Raw genomic sequence first — 23,243 nt, forward strand, 5'->3', positions numbered from 1 at the left:
TCCACCGTCGGGGCGGTCCTCTGCACAGTGCCGCCCAGCCGGGTGGTCCGTCGGTTCTCCGGTAGGGGCAGCGCACTCGCCGGAGAGCTGGCGAACGAGGAGGGCGGAGGCAAGGAGGGAGCGACCGCCGCTGGGAGGGGTGCTGGCGCGAGCTCGCGCGCTGTGTTTGGTCTATCGGAGGCAGCTGACCTTTGAGGAGGAAATCGCTGCTCTCTGCTCCTTCCTGTAGTAACAGCCGCCGCCGTCAAGAGCCGTCAGGAACCAACAGGAGCCCGAGCCGGGAGCGACAGCCGCAGGCGTTCCGCCGCACCAGGTGGGTGGATTGGCGTGGCGTCGCCCTTGGCGCGTGGATAAGGGATCTAGGCTGCAGCAGCGTCCCTTGGACCCAGCACACTAGAGTCTCCCTGGCCTGACACGAGACAAGCATCCGTCTGGGCTTCGAATGGGAGCTTCAGAGGAATCAGGGACAAGGAACCTGTGCAAGGGTTAGACAGTAGTGGACGCGCACAATGGACAGTGAGACTGTTAGGCTCCACCTGGAGCGGGCAGACACTGGGGTGCAATCCAGGGCTGCTCCAGAGACAGTTGACCTCTCCCTGACAGTGCCAGACACGTGCCTGAGGAGACTTGAACCTCAAGTGTCGGTCGCCGCATTGCCCTAACTTTTGGACTGAAACAGTTCCCTTCTCAAACATTGAGAGTGTGGGTCCGAGGCTGGATGGGAAGAATTTTTGCAGTCGTTTCTAGTCGGGGGACTGTGTGCCTCTGTCTCTTAAGTTTCTCTTTCGGTTTGTAGACCCCCCCCCCCCTTTCCTTTAGTCTGGCGATGACTCAATGGAGCGAGGGGACCTGAAGAGAGGAGGGCATCTGCTTGTCTAAGTCTCCACCCCCAGCCTCGAGGGTTCCTTGTTGGAAGGGAAGGGTGACCATCTCTTCCCGCACAGGAAAGCGTGCATGGGGTGAGGGGAGGAGCCTGACCTCACCGCAGTCCTTAGGTCCTTTGGTGGCACTGCAAGGCGCAGGCAGGCCAGAAAGTTCTGCGGAACAAATGACTGACTTTCTTCCCTAGGTGAACAGCCATGGCAGGCTGGATTCAGGCCCAGCAGCTCCAGGGAGATGCGCTGCGCCAAATGCAAGTGTTGTACGGACAGCACTTCCCCATCGAGGTCCGGCACTACCTGGCCCAGTGGATCGAGAGTCAGCCATGGTAGGTGTCCTGGGCCCTAAACCTTCACCTTAAGTGCGAGTCCCTGCTATCTAGGCCAAGGGTCTCCTCTTTGTGGTTTGGTGTGACTCCGATTCTATCTGTCCTTGTGCGGAAGGGGTGGTGTCCCCAGGAAAGGGGAAGAGGGAAACGGGAGCTACTGAAGGGAGACTTTTCTAGACTTTGATGCACGGCCGCCAGGAGCAAGTCTTGTGGGTCTGGAGTGCCCTAAATCACTCTTGGTACAGTTTTTCTCTCCTTGTTATGTCCCAAGGGATGCCATTGACTTGGACAATCCCCAGGACCGGAGCCAGGCTACCCAGCTCCTGGAGGGCCTGGTGCAGGAGCTGCAGAAGAAGGCAGAACACCAGGTGGGGGAAGATGGGTTTTTGCTGAAGATCAAGTTGGGGCACTATGCCACGCAGCTCCAGGTGGGTGTAAATGCCTGCCTTCTGCAAGAAGGCCCTCTCTTAAGCTTTCTCTTCCAGCATCAGAACCCCTGGGAGTTTCACTGGCCTGGCCACTGAGTCACCATGTGACCAAAAGTTTACTGGCAACTTTTCTTCAATTTCCCCCACCCCCTCTTTCTAAGTCAGATTCCTTTAACATATTACAAAGCAAGAGGTGGGAGTGTGTGGGGAGCAAGGAGGGGGGTGATTCCAGCACGGGGTGTGTGTGTGTGTGTGTGTATGTGTGTGTGTGTGTGAAGCAGCACTATGGACAGATCAAGCAGTAGAGAAGGAAAGAAACCGAGACAGGTGGAGCCTTCGCTGGAGAAAGGAAGACTGGTAGAGTCTAGAAATGAGGGATAAGGCAAGCAGCCATTCCCCTTGGGGTTCATTTAGAGGTAAGAGAGCAAGAGAGAGGCTGAAAAGAGGTAGAATCGCCCCGGAGCAAGAGTGGGATAAATAAAAGGCTTTGAATTAAAGGCTTAGAATGAGAAAGTAGCCTCCCCTTTCTATGGAGGGGCAGCGAGTTTATGGAAGCAGGAAAGGGGTGTGGGTGGTGTTCATGGTCAAGCATTTATCGGAATTCACTTATATTTCTTAGAGAGCCCCTCTTACATCCAAACGGCAGGATACAGAGCTGGGGGAGGGGGGGCAGGGATAAAAGCTCATCCTAGAAAAAGGAAGAAACATCAGAAACCTGAAGGGAAACAAAATAGGAACCCAGGACCAGGTGCCTAGTGGGAAGTACCTTGATGTTGGCATCAGACACCCCAAGTCTGTCTCTCTCTCTCTCTCTCTCTCTCTCTCTCTCTCTCTCACACACACACACACACACACACACATTTGCCTCAGGACATATGCCTAGCCTATCTGAACATCATTTTTCTCATCCATGACATGAGAACAGTTTGAGTTTCTGTCATAGGAGTTCCATGCTTCAGAGAGTCAAAGCTGGTGGGAGGCTGGGCGTGCTTTGTGTTTAGATTGTTAGTTTCTAAGTTACTGTAAACCTAGTAAGAAGCTGGGGAGGGGGAAAGAAGGGCAAAGGAGAGTTAGAGGTGTCTGATAATCTTGGGGCTTCCCGGGAGGAGGGAAGAGCTGAGGCTGAGGGATGGGCGCGGTAAGGAAGGCGGTGGGGTCAGAACCAGGTGGCCACTGGTGGTTCCTGTTGTCGTCTTTCAGAACACCTACGACCGCTGCCCCATGGAGCTGGTTCGCTGTATCCGGCACATTCTGTACAACGAACAGAGGCTGGTCCGAGAAGCCAACAACGTGAGTGTCTGTAGGCATGGAGAGAAGCTGGAGAGCCATCCACGTGAATCCCTCTCTAGATCCTACCCTGTTTATGTAACACGGCTTTGAGGCGAGCACAAAACAAAGAAAACACAGAGACAAGTGTGAGAGGCGGTATATGGCAGGCTGGGGCCAGTCCCTGGCTCTCCAAGCCGCTATTTCTTCTTTCCTTTCATTTCCTTCCCTTTCTCTTCCTTTCTTAAAAATAAGACTTACCTTATTTTAACTGTGTGTGTGCAAGCGTGCCTAAAGGAAACCAGAGGCATCAGATCCCCTGGAACTATAGGCAGTTGAGAATGTCTGATATGGGTGCTGGGAACCGAATCTGGGTCCTCTGCAGGAACAGTATACGTGCTCAGTGTACACTGCTGAGCCATCTCTCCAGTCTCTCTTCCTTTCATTTTCCCTCTTTCTTTTATATCTTCTTTCTCTCCTGGCTTCTAATGGTGAAACCCAGGGCACTGAACATGCTAAGCAAGTGATCTCAAGCTGCATCCCCAGCTCCCACCATTGTAGACTAGGGATAGTACTAGCACTTGCAATAGAAGATCATCACGAGTGTCAAATGAAATTATATGCAGGCTAAGAATGGACAGATAAGAGGAGGAAGTTTTAAACACACACACATGCGCATGCAAATAAATCGTTTAAATAAAATTTTTGGGCCAGGCAGTAGTGGCGCACACCTTTAATACCAGCAGTCGGGAGGCAGAGGCAGGTGGATCTCTGTGAGTTCGAGGCCAGCCTGGTCTACAGAGCCAGTTCCAGGACAGGCTTCAAAGCTACACAGAGAAACGCTGTCTCAAAAAAAAACAATAAAGGAAAGAAAGGAAGGAGGGAGGGAGGGAGGGAGGGAGGGATTGAGGGAAGGATTTAAAAATACAATAAAAGATTAAAGCAGAGCAGCTTCCACCTAGAAGGACTGGACTGAATGAGCTGAGTCTGAAGACACTGGGCAGCTGGCAGGGGTGTGTCCTAAGGGGGCAGAGGGGAAAGAAGGAGGGAGGACGTCCACCTTCCAAAGTAACAGCAGCATATGTTGGGGCGGGAAGGTGTGGTGATGCCTTCTAGTTGGAGACCTGCAGGTGGAGAGCAGAGGACCAATGTGCAAGAACCGGGAGCCAGGCGCTGTATCTTCCAGCCCAGTTCTGCATCCCTGTCTTGTTGAAACTGCTCTCACAAAAGACTCTAGCTGGGTTGAGAAACACACATACATCCCCAATATGGGGTTGGAGTGCTGCCAGAATGCTCCCAGGTTGACTGACACCCTAGTGCAAGGGGCCTGAGGCAGGCACATGCTGTGTTGTAGGGACAGATGCCGAAAGCACACAGACCTGCTGTGCCTTGGCCCCTGGGGAGGCTGGGAGGACGCAGTCAGAGGCCACCTGCCAGGCCAAATAAAGGAGTTTGGATTTTATTTTAAGAACACTAACTTGGAAAGTCCCCAACCACATGGTCCCCTCTCAACCAGATGTTCTAGGAATGGCAGGACTCAAAGAGGCATTCTTGATGTCTCTCCTGTCACTTTATTTTGGTCATCTCTGGGATGCCCCCTCCCTCCAGGTGTGAGTGAGGACATATGTGGGCCCATGGGCCCTGTCTCCTACTGGGTCCCTAGCACTTAGCACAATCGGTGGCATTGGGCCAGTAGATAACTATGGAACGAGGAGGCGCAGGCCTCATCCTTAGGAGGAAGATCATCCGCGTGACACCTGGCCAGTGTTCGGTTCTAGTTTCTCTAAAGGAAACGTGATGGGCTCATTCAACACTCTCCTCTGTAAAACCAGATCTGAACCAGAAATTTCTGCCCCAAAGTCTCCATTATTTACCAGGCCACTGATTTCCTTTCCCTTTTCCCTTTCTACTCCAATTCTGGCATTGACAATCCTCTGACCCTCCTTCTAAGCCTGGATTTGAAGTTTGGGGTGTCCTCCTCTCTTTTCTGCCTGGCACACTGCTCCTGTCACTGCGACTCAATCTATTCTGTCCCCAGTGCAGCTCCCCTGCTGGTGTCCTGGTCGACGCCATGTCCCAGAAGCACCTTCAGATCAACCAGACGTTTGAGGAGCTGCGCCTCATCACACAGGACACGGAGAACGAGCTGAAGAAGCTGCAGCAGACCCAAGAGTACTTCATCATCCAGTATCAGGAGAGTCTGCGGATCCAAGGTGAGGCCCGCATCACGGTCCAGGATGCCACGAGCATCTTGAGGATAGAAGGGAGGAGAATTCTGTGATTTTCAGCAGGAAAGGAAGCTCGCCATCCCTTGGGCACTTTGCCCAAAGCTTTGTAAGAATCGTCAGGCTTCCTTTTTTTTTTTTTTTGCTAGTATCTTTTTTTATTGTTTTTTGTTGAGCTCTACATTTTTCTCTGCTCCTCTCCCTGCCTCTCTCCTCCCCTCTTCAACCCTCTCCCAAGGTCCCCATGCTCCCAAATTACTCAGGAGACCTTGTCTTTTTTCTACTTTCCATGTAGATTAGATCTATGTAAGTCTCTCTTAGTGTCTTCATTTTTTTTCACTCTTTTTTTTTAATTTATTTAATTATTAAAGATTTCTGTCTCTTCCCCGCCACCTCCTCCCATTTCCCTCCCCCTCCCCCAATTAAGTCCGTCCCCCCCCCCCCCCCCCCCCCCCCGCCAGCCCGAACAGCAATCAGGATTCCCTGTCCTGTTTTACACCTGTCAGAGTCAGGCTTCCTTTGAACCTTTGCTGTAGTCTAGGTTCTAGGCTAAGCTCTTTGCATGCGTAATACAAAGCAACCTCAGAAGGAGCCTGCAGAGGGCATAGCTTGGTGTCCCTGTTTACAAGGAAAGTTTAAAGAGGACAAATAACTTGGCCTAGGTTGCCTGTGAGCTGCAGAATCAATGCGTTGCTAGAGATAGGTTATAAGACCCCTGTATCTTCCTAACCAAGAGACTGTCCCTAATCTTAGGCAGTTAGTGAATTGTGAGTGCTTTAAAAAAGCATGGACCAAGTATTCTCCACCCAGAAGGATGGCGTCCACTGGTTGAGCGGGCTGAGGAGAGCTAGAAAACCAGATTTGCCTCTAGTTGAAACTCTAAGGGAATCTGGTCCTGGAGGCAAGGTGACTGTAAAACTTCTGCTAGCTCCCAGCTCTGTAGTCTGTCAGTGGCTGCCTCAATAAGGGTGTGGGCAAAGAAAAATGATCTCAGGAGTTAGCTCCAGGTACAATTTGAGTTGTCTGGAGATTAATGTTAGAGATAGGCTGATTCCACTGTTCCAGCGAGGACAGGCAGGGGCATACTGCCTTTTCCTGTGCCTTTATCCTTGTTTCTTAGAGACTTAGGTATCGATTTTAGTCCTTTTGCATGTATTGAGATATGTAAATGTACAGTCAAGACCCAACTACATAAGTTTCTATCTACTTATCTCTGTAAAATATCTTTCCCAGAAACTGTAGGAAAGAGGGATTTTTGTTTTGTTGAGACAAGGACTTGTTCTGTAGCCCTGGCGGACCTAGAACTCACTCTGTAGACCAGGCTGGACTCGAAAGCAAGGAGAATCACCTGACGCTGCCTGCCGAATGCTGAGATTAGAAGCATGGGAAGAGTCAATTTTATGCTTTCTCTATACATGTTTTTCCAAAGATATAAATCTTCCCCTACAAAGTGCTTTATAGGACCTCGGGCTTCTGAAGCTGCTGTGTGTTCCTTCTGTTCACTTGAAATTCCTCTCATCTCGCTCGGGATTAATCCATTACCTGTGTTTTGTTTAGCAATGCATTGTTTGATTTCCCTCTGTCTACTCTGTTTAGATATTGCGCTTTTACTGGCTTTGATGTTATCTTTTCATTGGACTCGACCGTGACTACAGGACAGGGTTCCGTATGTTCTCAGAGCTTACAAATTTATTGGGACTTTAGGGCCCAGCACATGCTCTGTCTTGGTGGCTAGATCTTGTGTACTTGAAAAGAACGTGTCTTCTTTGATTGTCTCCTCAAACAGACACAGCAAATTTGAGAATATTAACATGAAAGGAAAAACAAAGAAAAAAATACCCTATAATATATTTTCCAAAGCCAAATTTAGTGAGTAGAACAAAGTGGCCATGGACAGCATAACAGTGTGCTGGACCACAGGGGGACACGGGTTTGATGTTACACCCCACATGGTCTAAGTATGTAGTGAGCCATGACGTCTAGCTCATGAAGTATTCTGATAGCCACCCAGTGACAACTCCCAATGATGCGTTTCTCAGAATGCGTCCACATCCTTACGCGACTCATGACTATATTTGCAAATGTCTTTCGTGTTTGCCTTGATAAAAGATAGCTGTGTGTTGCTTTCAGTCTGTGGTGATGGCCTGTAACCTCTGGAAAATTCCACTGCACACTTGTTAGCGAGCAAGAGTGGAGACTCAGGGCTGGGGATGTAGCTCAGTTGGTGGAGGATTTGCCCAGTATGTTGGGGTCCTGGGTTCGATTTGTATAAATTAAACATGGTGGTTCATGTCTGTAATTCCAGTAATTGGATGGTAGAGACAGAAGGACCAGAAGTTCAAGGTCGTCTTCATAGGAAGTTCAGGGCCAGCCTGGGCTTAATCACGTCTTGTTTCCAAAAACAGAAAGAAGACTCAGGGTTAGTGGTGCATACCTATAATCTCAGCATTGGGGTCAGAGAAGGGCTTGAGGCAAGAGGATGGGGAGTTTAGAGCCAGCCCGGGCTACATAGTGAAACCACATCCCCCACTCAAAAAACATGGCAGGATAAATATGAACAAAATACACTATACACATGTGTAAAATTCTCAGAGAGAAAATCAAGATTATTTTAAAACAAGAAAATTAAAAAGTTATTATTACTCCCAATTACAAAGTTGCCAGTTAAAATCCAAGATTTATTTATTTGCAATGATTTTTGCCCTTGGGGCACGTAACGTTGGTAATGTACAGTAAGAAAACTCAAAAATTTTGTGAACAAATTCTTTTTTTGCTGTATTGTTTTATCTTCAGTGTATACTATGCAATTTGACAAGTTAAAAAAATTTCAAACAAAAGCTATGGCAAGGCAATTAAGGTCTTATGGCTTTATGAAAAATGTTGTTTTCCTTTGTGGATCTTTTCTGAGGGTCTCAGACACTTGCCAGGAGTTCCTTAGATGACTCTGAGAACCATTGGTTTTGGTCTTTAGTTTTTTTAAGGAAAAACTTGCATTTACTTATTTATTGTGTGTGTTCATGCATGCATGTGTACAGGTGTGTGAACACAGGCCTGTCACTGCCGGTTGTGGGAGCTGGCTCTCCTCTTTCTAATGTTGGGATTCAAACCTTGGTATTGAACCTGGTCCTAGTGCTTGTCAGAAAGCACCTTTACCCATTGGTCCACCTCACCAGGCTGACCTTTTTTTGTTATTGTCATTCTGTTTATTTAAAAAGAATTTTTTTTTTTTTTGGTTTTTCGAGACAGGGTTTCTCTGTGGTTTTGGAGCCTGTCCTGGAACTAGCTCTTGTAGACCAGGCTGGTCTCGAACTCACAGAGATCCGCCTGCCTCTGCCTCCCGAGTGCTGGGATTAAAGGCGTGCGCCACCACCGCCCGGCTAAAAAGAATTTTTTTAAAAAGCTGATCAGCTCCTAAAAGAGAGGCATCAAAATACCCTACTTCTATTGGGGTATTGACAACGTCTATAATGCTTTTTTGTAGTATTTCCTTTATAAATTTTGAAGTTGTTAGTAGTAGGTGTAGGTAGACACATTTATGATTAGTGTGGTTTTCTAGTCAATTGCCAATCATTCTGACTTTTCTGAAATGTTTTTCTTTTTTCTTTTTTTAGGCTTTTGAGACAGGATTATGCTCTATAGCCCAGGTTGACTTTGAACTCATGATCCTCCTGTCTTAGCCTTCCAAGTGCCTGGATTACAGTTGTGCTTTGTCATGCCCATTTCTTCTTTCTTTCTTTTTGTATTTATTTGATTTTTATTTATGTATATATGTAACTCTATGAGCTAAAAGTATAGGCAGTTGTGAGATACGACATGAGTTCTGAGAATCAAACCGGGGTCCTCTGAAAGAAAAATAGGAGCTCTTAATTGCTGAGCATCTATTATTATGCCTTTTTTAAAAAAGAAAAAGAAACAAAATAAAACAAACCAGGATCTCATTATATAGTCTTGACTATCCTGGAACTCACTCTGCAGACCAGACTGGCTTGAACTCAGAGATTCACCTGACTCTGCCTACCAAGTGCTGGGATTAAAGACACGCACCACCTCTCATGTTCATTCTTAAATTTCCTTTTTATACTTCTTTTCATCTTTTCCTCTTGTGTGCATGTACGCATGTGAGCATTGGTGCCCAAGCGCGTTTCTGCATGTGGAGGCCAGAGGCTGAGATCTAGCGTTGTTCTCGGTTTTTCTCAACTGAAATTTTGGAGCTCTGCACCTCGGAGATCCTCCTTCTCTGCCTCCCGCACCCCCTTCTCCTACAATGAAACTGGGGTTTCAGATGAACACCCTCATTCTGGGCTTTTATTATGTGGATACTGGGGATGCAAACTCAAGTCCTTACGTTTGCAAGTAAACGCTTGACTCGCTGAGCTATTTCCCTGGCCCCTTGACCATGCTTTTAAAAAATTTATACTGTATCAAGACCAGTTGTAACATAAAAAGGTTTTATAATGTAGACAGCATGCTGTTAAGTTTTGCTTCGTATTTTTCCTATTTTGAAACTCAGGCAGGCCTCAGCCTCACTATTTAACTGACAATGACCTTGAACTCCCAGTTCTCCTGCCTCGACCTCCCAAGTGCTGGGATTACAGCACGTACTGCCAGCTACTGACAATCCATTTTAAATCGAGCTGTTCCCATTGCCTGTGCACAGGTCTAGCTTTGGATTTTGGGTGAGGTTCGCATCCATGTGTATATGGTGTCGGTTTGCCTTTTGTTTATCCCACTCAATACTGTAAACACAGAAGGTCGGAGATGTCGTTCAGTAAAAGAACACGGGGCTGGCATGCACGGAGCCCTGGATTTGATCTCCAGCGCTACACAAAACACGAAGTACTGATCTGTTTGCAGACGGGAAGACCCAGTTCCTCCAGTGGAGCCAATAGTTGGTGTGGATCTTTTGGCCTCCATCCCAGAAACCTGTGCAATTGGACAGGAGAGACCTAAATGGAACCTTGAGGGGGAATCTGGGCCAGGGTGTTGACCTTCCTGTGTTCAGCAGGACATTCTGAATCTGGGCAGTGCGCGTCCGGCCCACTACATTACAGGAAGATGGGAACCATATTCCTAGATTCTAGATGTGGGCTTGTCCTCGCTGTCTAGTGCTGCTTTTGTCTGCTCCAGCTTGTGTGTCCCGGGGGCAAGGACCAGGTCAGTGTGACATGGTTCTCAGAGGCCAGCCAGGAACTTGAATAAGACATGCCAGTGTGCACAATTTCTTGACTAGACCAGAGTAAGGATTCAGGGAGGCCCAAGGGCCACTAAAGATAGGGATAAATGCCAGCATCCAGGGTCTTTAACTGTGGGACAGGGGAGGGTGGCCAGCAGTGGGCACATACAGGCAGCTTCAACCCTGAATGCGTTTGATGCTGAGCTGAGCCGAGCTGCTGAGTTTGTTCCCTGCATGACTCTGACACACTCATGCCTTAAGATTTCTTCTCAAATGTTAGAAAGGTGCTGGGCTGAAGGTTGCAGATGCGGCTCGGCTAGCGCTTGCCTAACATGCAGGAAGTCGCTCAGTTCCATGTACCACACACTGCTGGATGTGGTGGCCTACGGCTGTGGTCCCCGCACTTTCAAAGGTAGAGTCAGGAGAATAAATGTTCAGTGTTTATCCCCAGCTATGCAGTGAGTTTGAGGCCATCCTCAGCTTTATGATCTGTGTCAACACCCACCCCCGACACAACTCATACAAGCACACACACATATACCACACAAGCGCGTACACACACACAGATGCACACGCATGGATAAGGATGTTAAGGCCTCACTCACCACCTGTTCCTGCCATCCACGGACTTCCCAATGTCACCTCTCAGTCACTGTCACCTCTCACCTTGCTCCTTATGACAATCTTGCTGGTGGTATTCCAGGGGACCTTGGAAAAACTCATGTCTGTCTGTCTGTCTCTCTTTCCTTCTTAGTTGAGTGCTCAGCTGAGTTCATGGCTACCCACCCTAGTCAGGCATCACAGCCACCATGCAGTCCCAGCCAGATTCATTGCTCCTGAGAAAACTGCTGAGCTGAAGGGATGAATGGACGAGATGAAAGAGCCAGGCCCTCTGGATGGGGCTCCCATGTCAGGGATGGGGCTGAGGAGGTCTTGTCTCTGCGACCCCTCATTTCGGACTGCTGTCTGTCCACCAATTAGGACCAAACTACAAATATCTTACATAAAACAGGCAGTTCTCGGGGGAAAAAAAATGTCTGGTCATTTTTTAAATCTCCATAATAGCCCACTGAGCTAGTGTCAGTATTTTCCCCTTTTTACAAATGGGGAAACTGAGGCACAGGAAAACAAGGTATTTTCCCATCTTCACCCAGCTTTTAAACAGCAGGGCCACTTGCACCCATCTCCAAGCCCCGTCGGGAGGGCCTGCCGACAGCCATGTGGGGCAGGCAAGGGTCACCACATGGGGCCAACCCTGTTCTGCTTCATTCTGGACACCCGCTTCTGCTGCCCAGGGGAGATTCACTCAGGAGGCTTGTGAGCAATTCTGAGGGAACATCACTGGGCACGCATGCCTGGTAGGAAGCCTGACTTGTCATTGATGGGATGCCCGACTCTGGGAAGCCCTCCAGAGCATGTGAACCCTCTAGGGTTCCCGATAGACACAAGAGATGATGGTGGTGGGTGTCCTGTCCCCTCCTCCAGCTCAGTTTGCCCAGCTGGCCCAGCTGAACCCCCAGGAGCGCATGAGCCAGGAGACAGCCCTCCAGCAGAAGCAAGTATCCCTGGAGGCCTGGCTGCAGCGGGAAGCACAGACGCTGCAGCAGTACCGTGTGGTTAGTGCATCCTGCATCCCTCTGCCCCTGGGAGGGAGCTCTGTCACCTGAGATTCAGGGTGCCATGTAGGGTGCAGAGCCAAGATGAGAACAGATCCCCTCTTTCCTGGGGTACACGTGAGGTGGAGCAGGTGGTGAGGGCAGGGTCAAGCCCTGGGTTCTAGGCCAGGCTCTATGGGCTGCTCCCCAGAGCCAGAAGGCCTCTGTGTCCTCACGCAGGAGCTGGCTGAAAAGCACCAGAAAACCCTGCAGCTGCTGCGGAAGCAACAGACCATCATCCTGGACGACGAGCTGATCCAGTGGAAGCGGCGGCAGCAGCTGGCCGGGAACGGGGGTCCCCCTGAGGGCAGCCTGGACGTGCTGCAGTCCTGGTGAGGGCGGGAGGTGGCCAGGGTGGGCAGGGGCTCGGGCAATGGTGCCAGCTGCCTTCTGTCCGTGTTGGCCCGAGCAGCAGGTTCCCACTGTGTGGGACAGCTCTCACTTTATCAGTGTCTGGGCTCCTGATGGACTTGGCTCCTCAGACCCGTGCCACCTCCCCCAAGGGACAGCGGTGCCTTGGCATGGACAGGGCTACTCTTGAGCTCGCTGGTTCCAAGTTGGGGCCTCTGTGCCTGTGCAGGGCAGTGGTGTGATGAGGGGAGTTTTGTTGTGGGGAACAGTGTCATGTGGTTTCCTCCCGGGCCTGTGCTGGAGCAGAGGTTACTGAGGGGTCCTGGGCTCCTTGCAGGTGTGAGAAGCTGGCTGAGATCATCTGGCAGAACCGGCAGCAGATCCGCAGGGCTGAGCACCTCTGCCAGCAGCTGCCCATCCCAGGCCCCGTGGAGGAGATGCTAGCCGAGGTCAATGCCACCATCACAGACATCATCTCAGCCCTGGTCACCAGGTGACTGCTGCCTCCTGGTCATGCTCAGAGGGACATGGCAGTTCTTGGGGGTGGGCATGTTGAGATCCAGGAGCTGTCCAAACCCAGAGCTCTGCCCCAGTCCTGCTCCTCCACCTTCCCCCACCCACTGTGGCCCTAGTTCCTCTGCTGCTGTGACTGTCCTGGCCCAGTGTGTGTTGGGGACACTGCAGGAAGCACCCTGCGGTCCAGCCTCCCTCACACCTGTCTCCAACCCCCCATGTCCTCCAGGAAACAGAGGCCAGGCCCCTCCTCCTCTGCCTGTCTTCCTTCTCCCAGCAGGCCCCACAGGAAGGTCCTCCCCTCCTAGCTGACCTCCCAACCATCTCCCCTGAGCCAGCATCCAGTCAACTGTCTGGTCCCTTGTGTCCCCTGCAGCACTTTCATCATCGAGAAGCAACCTCCTCAGGTCCTGAAGACCCAGACCAAGTTTGCAGCCACCGTGCGCCTGCTGGTGGGCGGGAAGCTGAATGTGCACATGAACCCCCCGCAGGTGAAGGCAACCATCATCAGCGAGCAGCAGGCCAAGTCCCTGCTCAAGAACGAGAGCACCCGCAAGTGAGTGTGCCTATCCCTCTGTACTGGGTTTCGGTGCTGTTCCTCTTGCTCGGGTGGGGCCTCTATGGGGGCCTTCCAGGCCTTCTTGTGCTCCTCGGAGTGCTGCCCCAGCCTTGCCTGTGTCCAATACTGAGGGCAGCCAACACTGAACTGCTGTGTGGTCCAACTATTTGTGCTGAGCAGTGGGCACACCATTGTGATCCAAAGAGAACTCGCCCCTCTCTTAACCGGACCCCTGGCCTGCAGAGCAGATGGCGTTCAATGATCTACGATTGCTGGCACAGCCGTATGGCATACAGGCACACACACGTACAGGGGCTCATGTTGCTGGTGGTTGCTAGCTTGAGCCTGGAGTGTGTGGGTTAACACATCCTTATATTTCCGGTCCTTGGGAGGCAGAGGCAGGAGAATCAAGAGTTCAAAGTCAGCCTAAGCTCCATAGTCAGTTGAATGCCTGCTTGGACAGCTAGAGACTCTGTTAAAAAAAACTAAACCAGACAAACAGAGTCAGGCAGACGTGGTGGTGCATACTTTGATACCAGTCTCAGGAGTCAGAGGCAAGTGGATCTCTGTAAGTTTAAGATTAGCCTGGTCTACATAGTTTCAGACCAACCAGGGCTAAGCAGTCAAACTCTGTGAAAAAATAAACTAAAGTCCCAGGGCTGGAGAGATGGCTCAGAGGTTAAGAGCATTGCCTGCTCTTCCAAAGGTTCTGAGTTCAATTCCCAGCAACCAAATGGTGGCTCACAACCATCTGTAATGGGGTCTGGTGCCTTTTTCTGGCCTGCGGGTATACACACAGACAGACAGAATATTGTATACATAATAAATAAATAAATTAAACAAACAAACAAACAAAAGTCCCTGAAGAGTCCTATCAGAGAAGCCGTTGGATAGGGATTTGCTAGTGCTGGGGTTGGAAAGAGAGGGGTTGTTTGTTTTTCAGGAAGAGCCCACATGTTGAGTGAGACCTGAGAAACGGGTCCTGAAAAGCTATCCACGTAGTGCACAGATGCACTGGCGTGAGCGGGGATACATAGGAGGCTTGTCTCATCACTGATGGTCCATTAAGAACATGTCTCCCGGGCCCAGAGATGTCAGTCATTGACCCTTGCCTCGTAGTGTGCACAAAGCCCTGGTGCAGACCCTGGCATCACACTGTGGAGCCGGGCTCCCTCTCTTTGCAGTGAGTGCAGCGGCGAGATCCTGAACAATTGCTGTGTCATGGAGTACCACCAGGCCACGGGCACCCTCAGCGCCCACTTCAGGAACATGGTGAGGCCGGGTCTGCCCAGGGCAGGGGCCTGGTGGCCATTTTTCCCTGTCTTATGCTGGTTCCTCCGCTCTTCAGTCCCTGAAAAGAATCAAGCGAGCCGACAGGCGTGGCGCGGAGTCTGTGACAGAGGAGAAGTTCACGGTCTTGTTTGAGTCCCAGTTCAGTGTCGGCAGCAATGAGCTGGTGTTCCAGGTGAAGGTGAGGCTCCCGCTGCTCCATCCGTGAAGCCCCCCTGGCTGAGTGAAGGGACCTGCCCAAAGTGACCTGGCTCCTGCGGGAAAGCTGCAGACTGAGCTGGGTGTGATGGTGTACACCTGTAATCCCGGGAGTTGGGAGCTAAACTGGAGGAGCACAAGTTCAGGGCCAGCCTGAAATCATGTCTCAAAAACCAAAATAGCAGGGACTGGAGGACTGGAGAGATGGCTAGTGGTTAAGAGCACAGGCTGCCCATCCAGAGGACCTGAGTTCAATTTCCAGCACATACATGGCAGCTCACAACCATCTGTGACTCCAATTCCAGGGGCATCCAGTGCCCTCTTCTGACCTCTATGGGAAATGCATGAACTTGGGGCACATACATGTGTGTAGACAAAACACCCTTACACAGAAAATCATTTTAAAAAGGAGCTGGATATTTCAGGAGCACTTAAGAGCATTTGCTGTCTTTTCAGAAGACCCAGGTTCTGTTCTCAGTACCCACACAGGACGGCTCACAACCACCTTTTTTTTTTTTTAATTTTTGATTTTCGAGACAGGGTTTCTCCGTAGCTTTTTTGGTTCCTGTTCTGGAACTAGCTCTTGTAGACCAGGTTGGCCTCGAACTCACAGAGATCCGCCTGCTTCTGCCTCCCAAGTGCTGGGATTAAAGGCGTGCGCCACCACCGCCCGGTTTACACAACCACCTTTTAAACACAAAGAAAAATGTGGAGCTTGCAAGATGGCCTAGCAGGTGCAAGCTATTGCTCTACAAGCCTAACATCCTGAATCTGAACCCTGGAACCCACAGTAGATGGGGAAAATAGACTCCTGAAATAGTTGTCCTTTGATATTCCTACGCATGCTATAGCGCTCTCTCTCTCTCTCTCTCTCTCTCTCTCTCTCTCTCTCACACACACACACACACACACACACACTTATAATAGTAAATAAAATACAATTTAGGAAGCAGGCTAGGAATCTATCTCAGTTGGTAAAATGTCTGCCTAGCATGAAGGAAGCCCTGCGTTTGGTCCCCAGCACCGTATAAAACCAGTAATAGGCCGGGCGGTGGTGGCGCACGCCTTTAATCCCAGCACTCGGGAGGCAGAGGTAGGCGGATCTCTGTGAGTTCGAGGCCAGCCTGGTCTACAGAGCTAATTCCAGGACAGGCTCCAAAGCCACAGAGAAACCCTGTCTCGAAAAACCAAAAAAAAAAAAAAAACAAAAAAAAAAAACCAGTAATAGTGGTGCTTGCCTGTAACCCAAAAGTATACTCAGGAAGATCAAAAGTTCAAGATCATTCTCAGCTACACAGAGAGTTCAAGGCCAGCCTGGGATATATGAGACCCTGTTTACAAAACAACACAACAACAAAAAGCGTGTCTAATATAACACAATACAAAGCATCACAGGGCTCTTGCCTCAGCCCAGTTACCCAGCAAAGCCCTGAGAACCCACTTTGATTCTACAGGGACCTGCTTGCTGCGTCCATCACCATATTACTTGGGCAGTAGACTAAGAAGAAATATATTCTCGGGGGTCTTGTTTTTGTTTCAGAGCAGACTTGTTATATAGCCTAGACTAGCCTTGACTTCTCAGTCCTGCCTCAAACGTGAGCCAGCCGAGCCAGCGAGCCTAGCTCGGGACTGTTGGGAAGGGCTTGTGGCTGAATAGTGCGCGTGAGATAAGGGTTTGGAGTCTTGCTTATTCTGACTGTGTTGAAACCCTTCAATTCTTACTCTATGGCTTCCATAGACTCTGTCCCTCCCTGTGGTTGTCATCGTTCATGGCAGCCAGGACCACAATGCTACTGCCACCGTGCTGTGGGACAACGCCTTTGCTGAACCGGTGAGTTCTCTTGGGCCCTCCACCTTGGCCCAACTCTGTAGGCCCCAGAGCTGAGATGGACAGTGAGGTGGGCAGCGTGAGGTGGGTGTCTGTCTGCTTGCCTGGCCTAAGGCCCTGGCTAGGTTTCAGGACTCAGAATTGACTAGCGTCTCCAAGGAATGGGGCTGGTTTCTGCCTCTGCTGGGGTTCCTGACCACTGTCCTCAGCCCCCGGTCTGGGCCTTTGCTTCTGCTGGGCTCTACTTTCTCCCTCCCTCCTCCCTTTGGTCTTCCGTTCCCCATCACATAGAGGATCCCTAAAACCTCCCTCCCGATACAGTCGTGGAATTTGTGTTTTCATTCCCACACCTCCACTCTGGTGTAAAAGATGATTTATGTCAGGGCTGGTCACCGACAATTCCCCTCTGTGTTTGTATGTTCTTTCTGGATGATTCTCAGCCCTGTCTGTCTCTCAGTTTCTGTATATCTCACACATGCGTGAGTGTGTGTGTGTTCATGTGTGGACATTTCCAGCTCCCTTAGTCTGCCTTTTCATCTCCTTTCTTCTCGCCCTCTCAGGGCAGGGTGCCATTTGCCGTGCCTGACAAGGTGCTGTGGCCACAGCTGTGTGAAGCGCTCAACATGAAATTCAAGGCCGAAGTGCAGAGTAACCGGGGCCTGACCAAGGAGAACCTGGTGTTCCTGGCTCAGAAACTGTTCAACAGCAGCAGCAACCACCTCGATGACTACAACAGCATGTCCGTGTCCTGGTCCCAGTTCAACCGGGTGAGCGGCCGGCCGCCAACCATCTGCTGGACACCATCAGGGTCCTGTCACACTTTCTCTTAGCGTGAAGTCAGGCTACCACCCTCGGAGGGTGACCCTCTACCCCAGCCACACTCCCTGTGATCAGGATAAGTTGGCTCTCAGACTACAGAGACCATGGGTATCATGGTCATCATGTGAGCCACAGTAGGAGGAGAGAACCCCAGAGCAGGGACCCGCTGGTGAGCTTGTCACTTTCTCTGTGCTTCACTGAAATAATGAGGGGAGAATGAGAGAATGACCTTGACCTTGGTGGGTCTTTCCAGCCCACACAAGTCCTCATAGCCTCTGTCCCTCTCACAGGACTAGCCCTTGTATAGAAGCATGAGAACGTGAGTGGGTGGGGGTGCCAGAACCCGACCCTTGGAGGAGAGTTGGGAGCGGGCATGGCGGGAGCTAAGGGCACCGACTCCCGGGCTGCTGTGACTGGGGGTGTCCTGGGACTCACAGGAGAACTTGCCAGGTTGGAACTACACCTTCTGGCAGTGGTTTGATGGGGTGATGGAGGTGCTGAAGAAACATCATAAGCCTCACTGGAATGACGGGTGAGGAGCAGTTCCCTGGGGCACAGGTGGCTGGAGGACTCTGGGAATGGTGTCTGCTTACCCAGCCGTGACACCAAATGTACCACACCTCCAGGGCCATCTTAGGCTTTGTGAACAAGCAGCAGGCCCACGACCTGCTCATCAACAAGCCCGATGGGACCTTCCTATTGCGCTTTAGCGACTCAGAAATTGGAGGCATCACTATTGCCTGGAAGTTTGACTCTCGTGAGTTCCCGTCTCCTCGTCTCACACCTAACCCCACAAGCCCTGTCTTATATTGCCTCACTCCCGTATCCATGAGCCCCCCTGTCCTTAGTAGTCACCCACTTTCAGGAGAGGCAGGAACTCAGCTCAAGGTATGGGAGGCATGGGAAGGAAGATGGTGCCTCTTCCCAATACTTTTAAAACCACTGACTCCACACCTGGTGAGTCCCGGCAACTTCTTGCCATCCACACCTCTTCCATGCCCAGTTGGCTGAGTCTTAACATTCCAGATGAGCTCCCTCCCTCTGCCTCCCCGCCCCCCATGCCAGAGCAGGAAGGCTAGGGTTGCAGTGCATGCTGGGAAAGGCTCTGTTCTTTCAGCAATCCTTCCCACAACCCCACAACCATGATCCTTTTGTGAGGGCAGCTTGAAATGACTTGTCCCTCTTACAGCGGACCGAAACCTCTGGAATCTGAAGCCGTTCACCACGAGAGATTTCTCCATACGATCCCTGGCTGACCGACTGGGGGACCTGAGCTACCTCATCTATGTGTTCCCAGACCGACCCAAGGATGAGGTCTTTGCCAAGTACTACACTCCTATACTTGGTGCGTCCAGCTGCCAGGAGGGCTGAGCAAGGGCATCTCCTCTGTGGGCTTTGGATCTCAGCATGGAGGGTTTCAGCGTTCACGCCTGAGGAGAGAAAAGTGAACCTTGCCCCCCCCCCCCAGTTTATTTCTCTGATGAGTAGAAAGCTAAGTTCTCAATTCTACATCCGCACGCAGAGAAGAGGCAGAACTGTCCAGAGAGAAGCAGGGGGTCGTTCCCACCAATAGTTACTTTCCTGCCCTCTAGTCGGCAGCTCTCACCACTTCCCACGCCCCCGAAGACCGCCCCAAGTTAAATAGAGAAGCAAAACGGACTCGCTCTCCTTTTCTATCTGCTCGGTCCATTGCTGGAGTTTGCATCTTCTTGATGCCGTTTGCTTTGCAGGCATGCAAGCAGCTAGGAAAGAAACCAGGAGTGGGCATAGCAGCCAAGGGTCTCAGAGGCCCTCTGCCTGGATCCATCATCGGGGGTTTACTGGAAATCCTTGGGAACTTTCATCCCTGGGGGAGCTCCAGGGTGGTGTGGGCAGGGGGCTGATGACATGTCCTTCTCACTGTGTTCCCCCTGCCCCACCTCCGCAGCAAAAGCAGTGGATGGATACGTGAAGCCGCAGATCAGACAAGTAGTCCCTGAGTAAGTTGTCCAGAGCCCAGTTGTGGGTCTTCTATTGCCTCTTGAGCCTCTGCTTGCTCTTCCTCCAACACTGGGAAATGTGGCTTAGCCCCTGCGAAGGAAAGAGTACCCAGGACTCCATAGGCAGCCTGAGCCCCCGGAGACCAATGGGGACCCTTTGACCAGAAGCCCCTCTCCTGGCGTCACTGGTCTCTCTGGCCACTGAGGCTGTATTCCGCTTCTTTTCATAGGTTTATCAATGCATCTGCAGATGCTGGAGCCAGCGCCACCTACATGGACCAGGCCCCGTCTCCAGTAGTGTGCCCCCAGGCTCATTACAACATGTACCCACAAAAGTAGGTCCTGTTTTCATGGGGGGTCCATGGAGAGGAACTGGGGTTTGGCCTCAGGCTGGACTCCTGGGGGACTGAGGGACAGAGGAATACCAAGGTTGCTGGGATTTGACTCCAGCCAGCCTAGGCCCAGGGTCTAGTCCGGCCCAAGTGAAAGAAAGTAAGTCGACCAGGAAAATACACAGAGCTTTTTGAAGCTAGACAACCAGGATCCCGTCCTCATCCTGGTTCAGTCTATGTGAGCCTGAGAAAATTTTCTTGGATGCGTGGTTCCCTCACATATAAACTAGAGGTGACAGGTGTTTCTGCCCCCACGGACTTGGCATGAGAAACACTAATGAGATGGTGAGGTAAAATTTTTATGTATTAAGTTGTCAGAAGGGCTTGAGACAGTGCCCTGTTGTTAGTGGGAGCAGAAGGGAATGGGGGTCCTTTCTAAGCTAAGGTAGCCTAGGCTGGATGGCTGGAACTGGGGAGGCAGCACATTGCACCTCCACACATGTGGAATCACAGAGTCTTTTTAAAAAGCTTTAAACTGTGTGTGTGTGTGTGCGCGCGCGAATGTGGACCTGTGGAGGCTGGAACAGGGCATCAGAATTCCTGCAGCTGGAATGACAGGTGATTATGAACTGCTTGTATTTTTAATTTTTAAAAATATCTGTGTGGGGGGAGGGGATGGTAACTTGTGTGACTTAGTTCTCTCCCTCCACCATGTGGGTTCCGGGACTGAACTCAAATCACCAGGATTGATTTGTTGTTGCCAAGTGTCACTGAGCCATGTCACCAGCTTCTGGGATTTTTTTGTTGCTATTATTATTTATGTATGGTATATATCTGTGTTTACGTGGCTCTATACGTATGTGCTTGTGTGAGTGCACGCATGTGGAGGCCAGAGGTCGACATCTCAATTACTTTCCACCTTATTTTCTGATTCTGTCTTGTAGTGAACCTGACGCTCATCCACTTGTCTAAGCTGGCTGGCCAATGAGTTCCAAAGACCCTCCTGCCTCTGCCCGCCCCACCTCCCAGTGCTGGGCTTACAGACAGGCACTGCCACACCCAGCTTTTTATGTGGGCGCTGCAGATCTTAACTCAGGTCCTCACACTTGCGAAGAGTCCGTTAACTGTCTGAGCGAGCCTCCTTTCTAAGTCCTTACACAAAGAGATCTTATTAATGGCCTCAGCACTCAGGAGCTGGGCTCTGATTCTTTAAGACAGGGTTTATGTAGCCCTGGCTAGCCCAGAACTCACTCTGTAGTCCAGGCTGGAACTCACAGAGATCCACCTGTCTCTGCCTTACAAGTAAGCCTGCACCTCCACCCTCAGCCAAGACCTAGACTCTGATTCTAGCTGCAGGTGGCCCAGAACAAACTTCCTTATTCCTAATTCTCACCTTAAGGTGGTCTGAGGATTAGTGTTAAGTGACCAAAAGCTACCAGAGTGACTTGGTGGACGGTGTGGTAGTACATGTAAGCGAAGGACACCCCAGAGTGAGTGGTAGAACCCTCTGGCCAATCACCTTGGCTTACAGAAGAATCCAGGTGAGGGAAAATGAACTCCTTGGGATCATGAAATGAAGTGATATCAAGAGATATGAGTGGCACTAGACTGTCTCCCAGGAACCAGTGACTACTGTCCAGCCTGGTGGGAGTCCCAGCAGAGTGCCACTGGTCCTGTCTCTATGAGATTCTGGTCTTTGTGAGGAGCAGATGGAGGACTCTCTATGGGCCCTTGGAGCCATGAGACCGGCCAGTTTCCCCAACATCCCTCTCTTTGCCAGCTCCGACCAAGATGGAGAATTTGACCTGGATGAGTCCATGGATGTAGCCAGGCATGTGGAAGAACTCTTACGCCGGCCCATAGACAGTCTCGACGCCCGCCTCTCCCCACCCGCTGGCCTCTTCACCTCTGCCAGAGGCTCCCTGTCCTGAACCCTGGAACGCCACACTTCTCCTGGAAAACCACCTTCAATGTGAAGAGCCCACGTCAGTGTGACTGTAGTATCTCTGTATATACCGACGGCGTTGCACGCATGCGTGTATGTTGGTGCAATAGCAGTGGCAATGCCGTGTTACCCACACAGGTCTGGGTCTGTGGCTAAGAAGTGGTGGCCTTTTCGTTCAGGCCTCAAGGTCCCAAGGGCTGGACCTCTCATTCCAGACAAACCTTTCTCCTGTGTCTTTCACAGTTCAGTGGCTATTGAAGTGAAGCAATTCTAGAAAAGGAAGGAAGGCAGGCAGGTTTAGGCAACCGAGCTGGAGTTTCAGTCCTGAGCGAGAAACCTCACCCGTATTGGTATGGAGCTGGCATGCACATGTGCCAGCCTAACCGATGCTCTCCCTCCCTAGGGAGACTGGGCTTCACTCTTAGTAACACACAGACTTTGTGAGTTCTCAGTGTGCTTAGGCCGCAACCACGGAAACAGCAGCCCTGGGTTGAGTCAGGGCTACCGAGCTAAGTAGGTTGGTTCTTGGTCTCTTTATTTTTGAGTCAGGGTGAACATGGGCTTCAATGGCCTTGTCCATATCCCCAACATCCCTTTCTTCCCCGTCTAATATCCTCATTCTTCCATGTAGACTCAAATTTCTCACTGTTGGTTTTCGTTTTATTTGTTTTATGAGATAGGGTCTGCCTATGTAGCCCAGGCTGGCCATAAACGATCCTCCTGCCTCCGCTTTTAGAATGACAAGGATTACAGGCATGCAAGACCACATTTCAGCCTTTCATTTCCTGTTTGCAACCTTGCTTATTATCAGAAAGGAGGGGAATATTAAATGTTGAGGACCAGCAAACCTGGGGAAAAAACCTGTGGCGCCCGAAAAGCAAGAGAGCAGCTGCGCACTGCAGGCAGCACAATCTGCGAGGTCAGGCAGAAGCGCACTCGGTGGGTACCTCTGATGGGAGGCAGAACCCGGAACAGGCCCTGCACTGTTGCATCATGGGCTGTGGTCTAAGAAGGCCTCTCACCAGCTCCTCCCTCTGAGGCTCTGACAAGGCAGTCAGGGCTGGCTGACTAGGAGCCTGGTTTCAGGTTTTCTGAAAGAAGCGGAGGATGAGCAGAGCGATTCTTTTTATACTTTGTACATAGGCCTCACATTTATGTAAACAGTGTTTTTGAATAAAGTTTTTGTTGTTGTTGTTTTGGTAGATTCACCAGTCTGCCTCCTGTTTTAGTGGGTGATGGAGTGATGGACTTTGAAGTCGGTCCATTCCCAGTTTAGCCTGGAGTACCCTCTACTCCCTTTGCTGTGATCTCAAGGGTGCTGCTGCCCTAGAATGGTGTCAGAAAGCTAAAGAACTGTGTGTGCACACGTGTGTGTATGCGTGTGTGTGTGTATGCGTGTGTGTTTTCAGGGAAGCATGCCAGGAGAACGGGCTCAAGGACTTGGGGAAAGAAGGTGCAAGAATAACTAGAGGAGC

General features: G+C 50.8%; 1 protein-coding gene across 1 annotated transcript; it reads left to right on the plus strand.

The window, feature by feature from the left end:
- The first annotated feature begins 232 nt into the window (after positions 1-232).
- On the plus strand, positions 233-22,964 carry LOC121442359 (signal transducer and activator of transcription 5A). Its single transcript, XM_041643859.1, has 19 exons — positions 233-313; positions 1,070-1,207; positions 1,479-1,635; positions 2,836-2,925; positions 4,940-5,114; positions 11,785-11,915; positions 12,135-12,286; positions 12,643-12,798; positions 13,195-13,374; positions 14,562-14,649; positions 14,726-14,848; positions 16,604-16,696; positions 17,254-17,460; positions 17,950-18,044; positions 18,139-18,269; positions 18,702-18,857; positions 19,440-19,491; positions 19,722-19,826; positions 21,604-22,964. The coding sequence occupies exons 2-19, from the start codon at positions 1,080-1,082 to the stop codon at positions 21,752-21,754; spliced, it is 2,370 nt and encodes a 789-aa protein (XP_041499793.1). The 5' UTR covers positions 233-313; positions 1,070-1,079; the 3' UTR covers positions 21,755-22,964.
- The last annotated feature ends 279 nt before the right edge of the window (positions 22,965-23,243 follow it).

This window comes from Microtus oregoni, unplaced genomic scaffold, assembly GCF_018167655.1.
Source record: "Microtus oregoni isolate MIOR12 unplaced genomic scaffold, Mior012 000091F_ref0000469, whole genome shotgun sequence".
NCBI lineage: Eukaryota > Metazoa > Chordata > Mammalia > Rodentia > Cricetidae > Microtus > Microtus oregoni.

What these genes read in the sequence shown, in the direction of transcription:
- LOC121442359 (XM_041643859.1), top strand. Translation starts at nt 1,080, where the DNA reads ATGGCAGGCTGGATTCAGGCCCAGCAGCTCCAGGGAGATGCGCTGCGC. An exon ending in TGGTCCGAGAAGCCAACAAC is followed by an intron (nt 2,926 to 4,939) that starts GTGAGTGTCTGT and finishes TTCTGTCCCCAG; the next exon opens with TGCAGCTCCCCTGCTGGTGT. An exon ending in CGCTGCAGCAGTACCGTGTG is followed by an intron (nt 11,916 to 12,134) that starts GTTAGTGCATCC and finishes GTCCTCACGCAG; the next exon opens with GAGCTGGCTGAAAAGCACCA.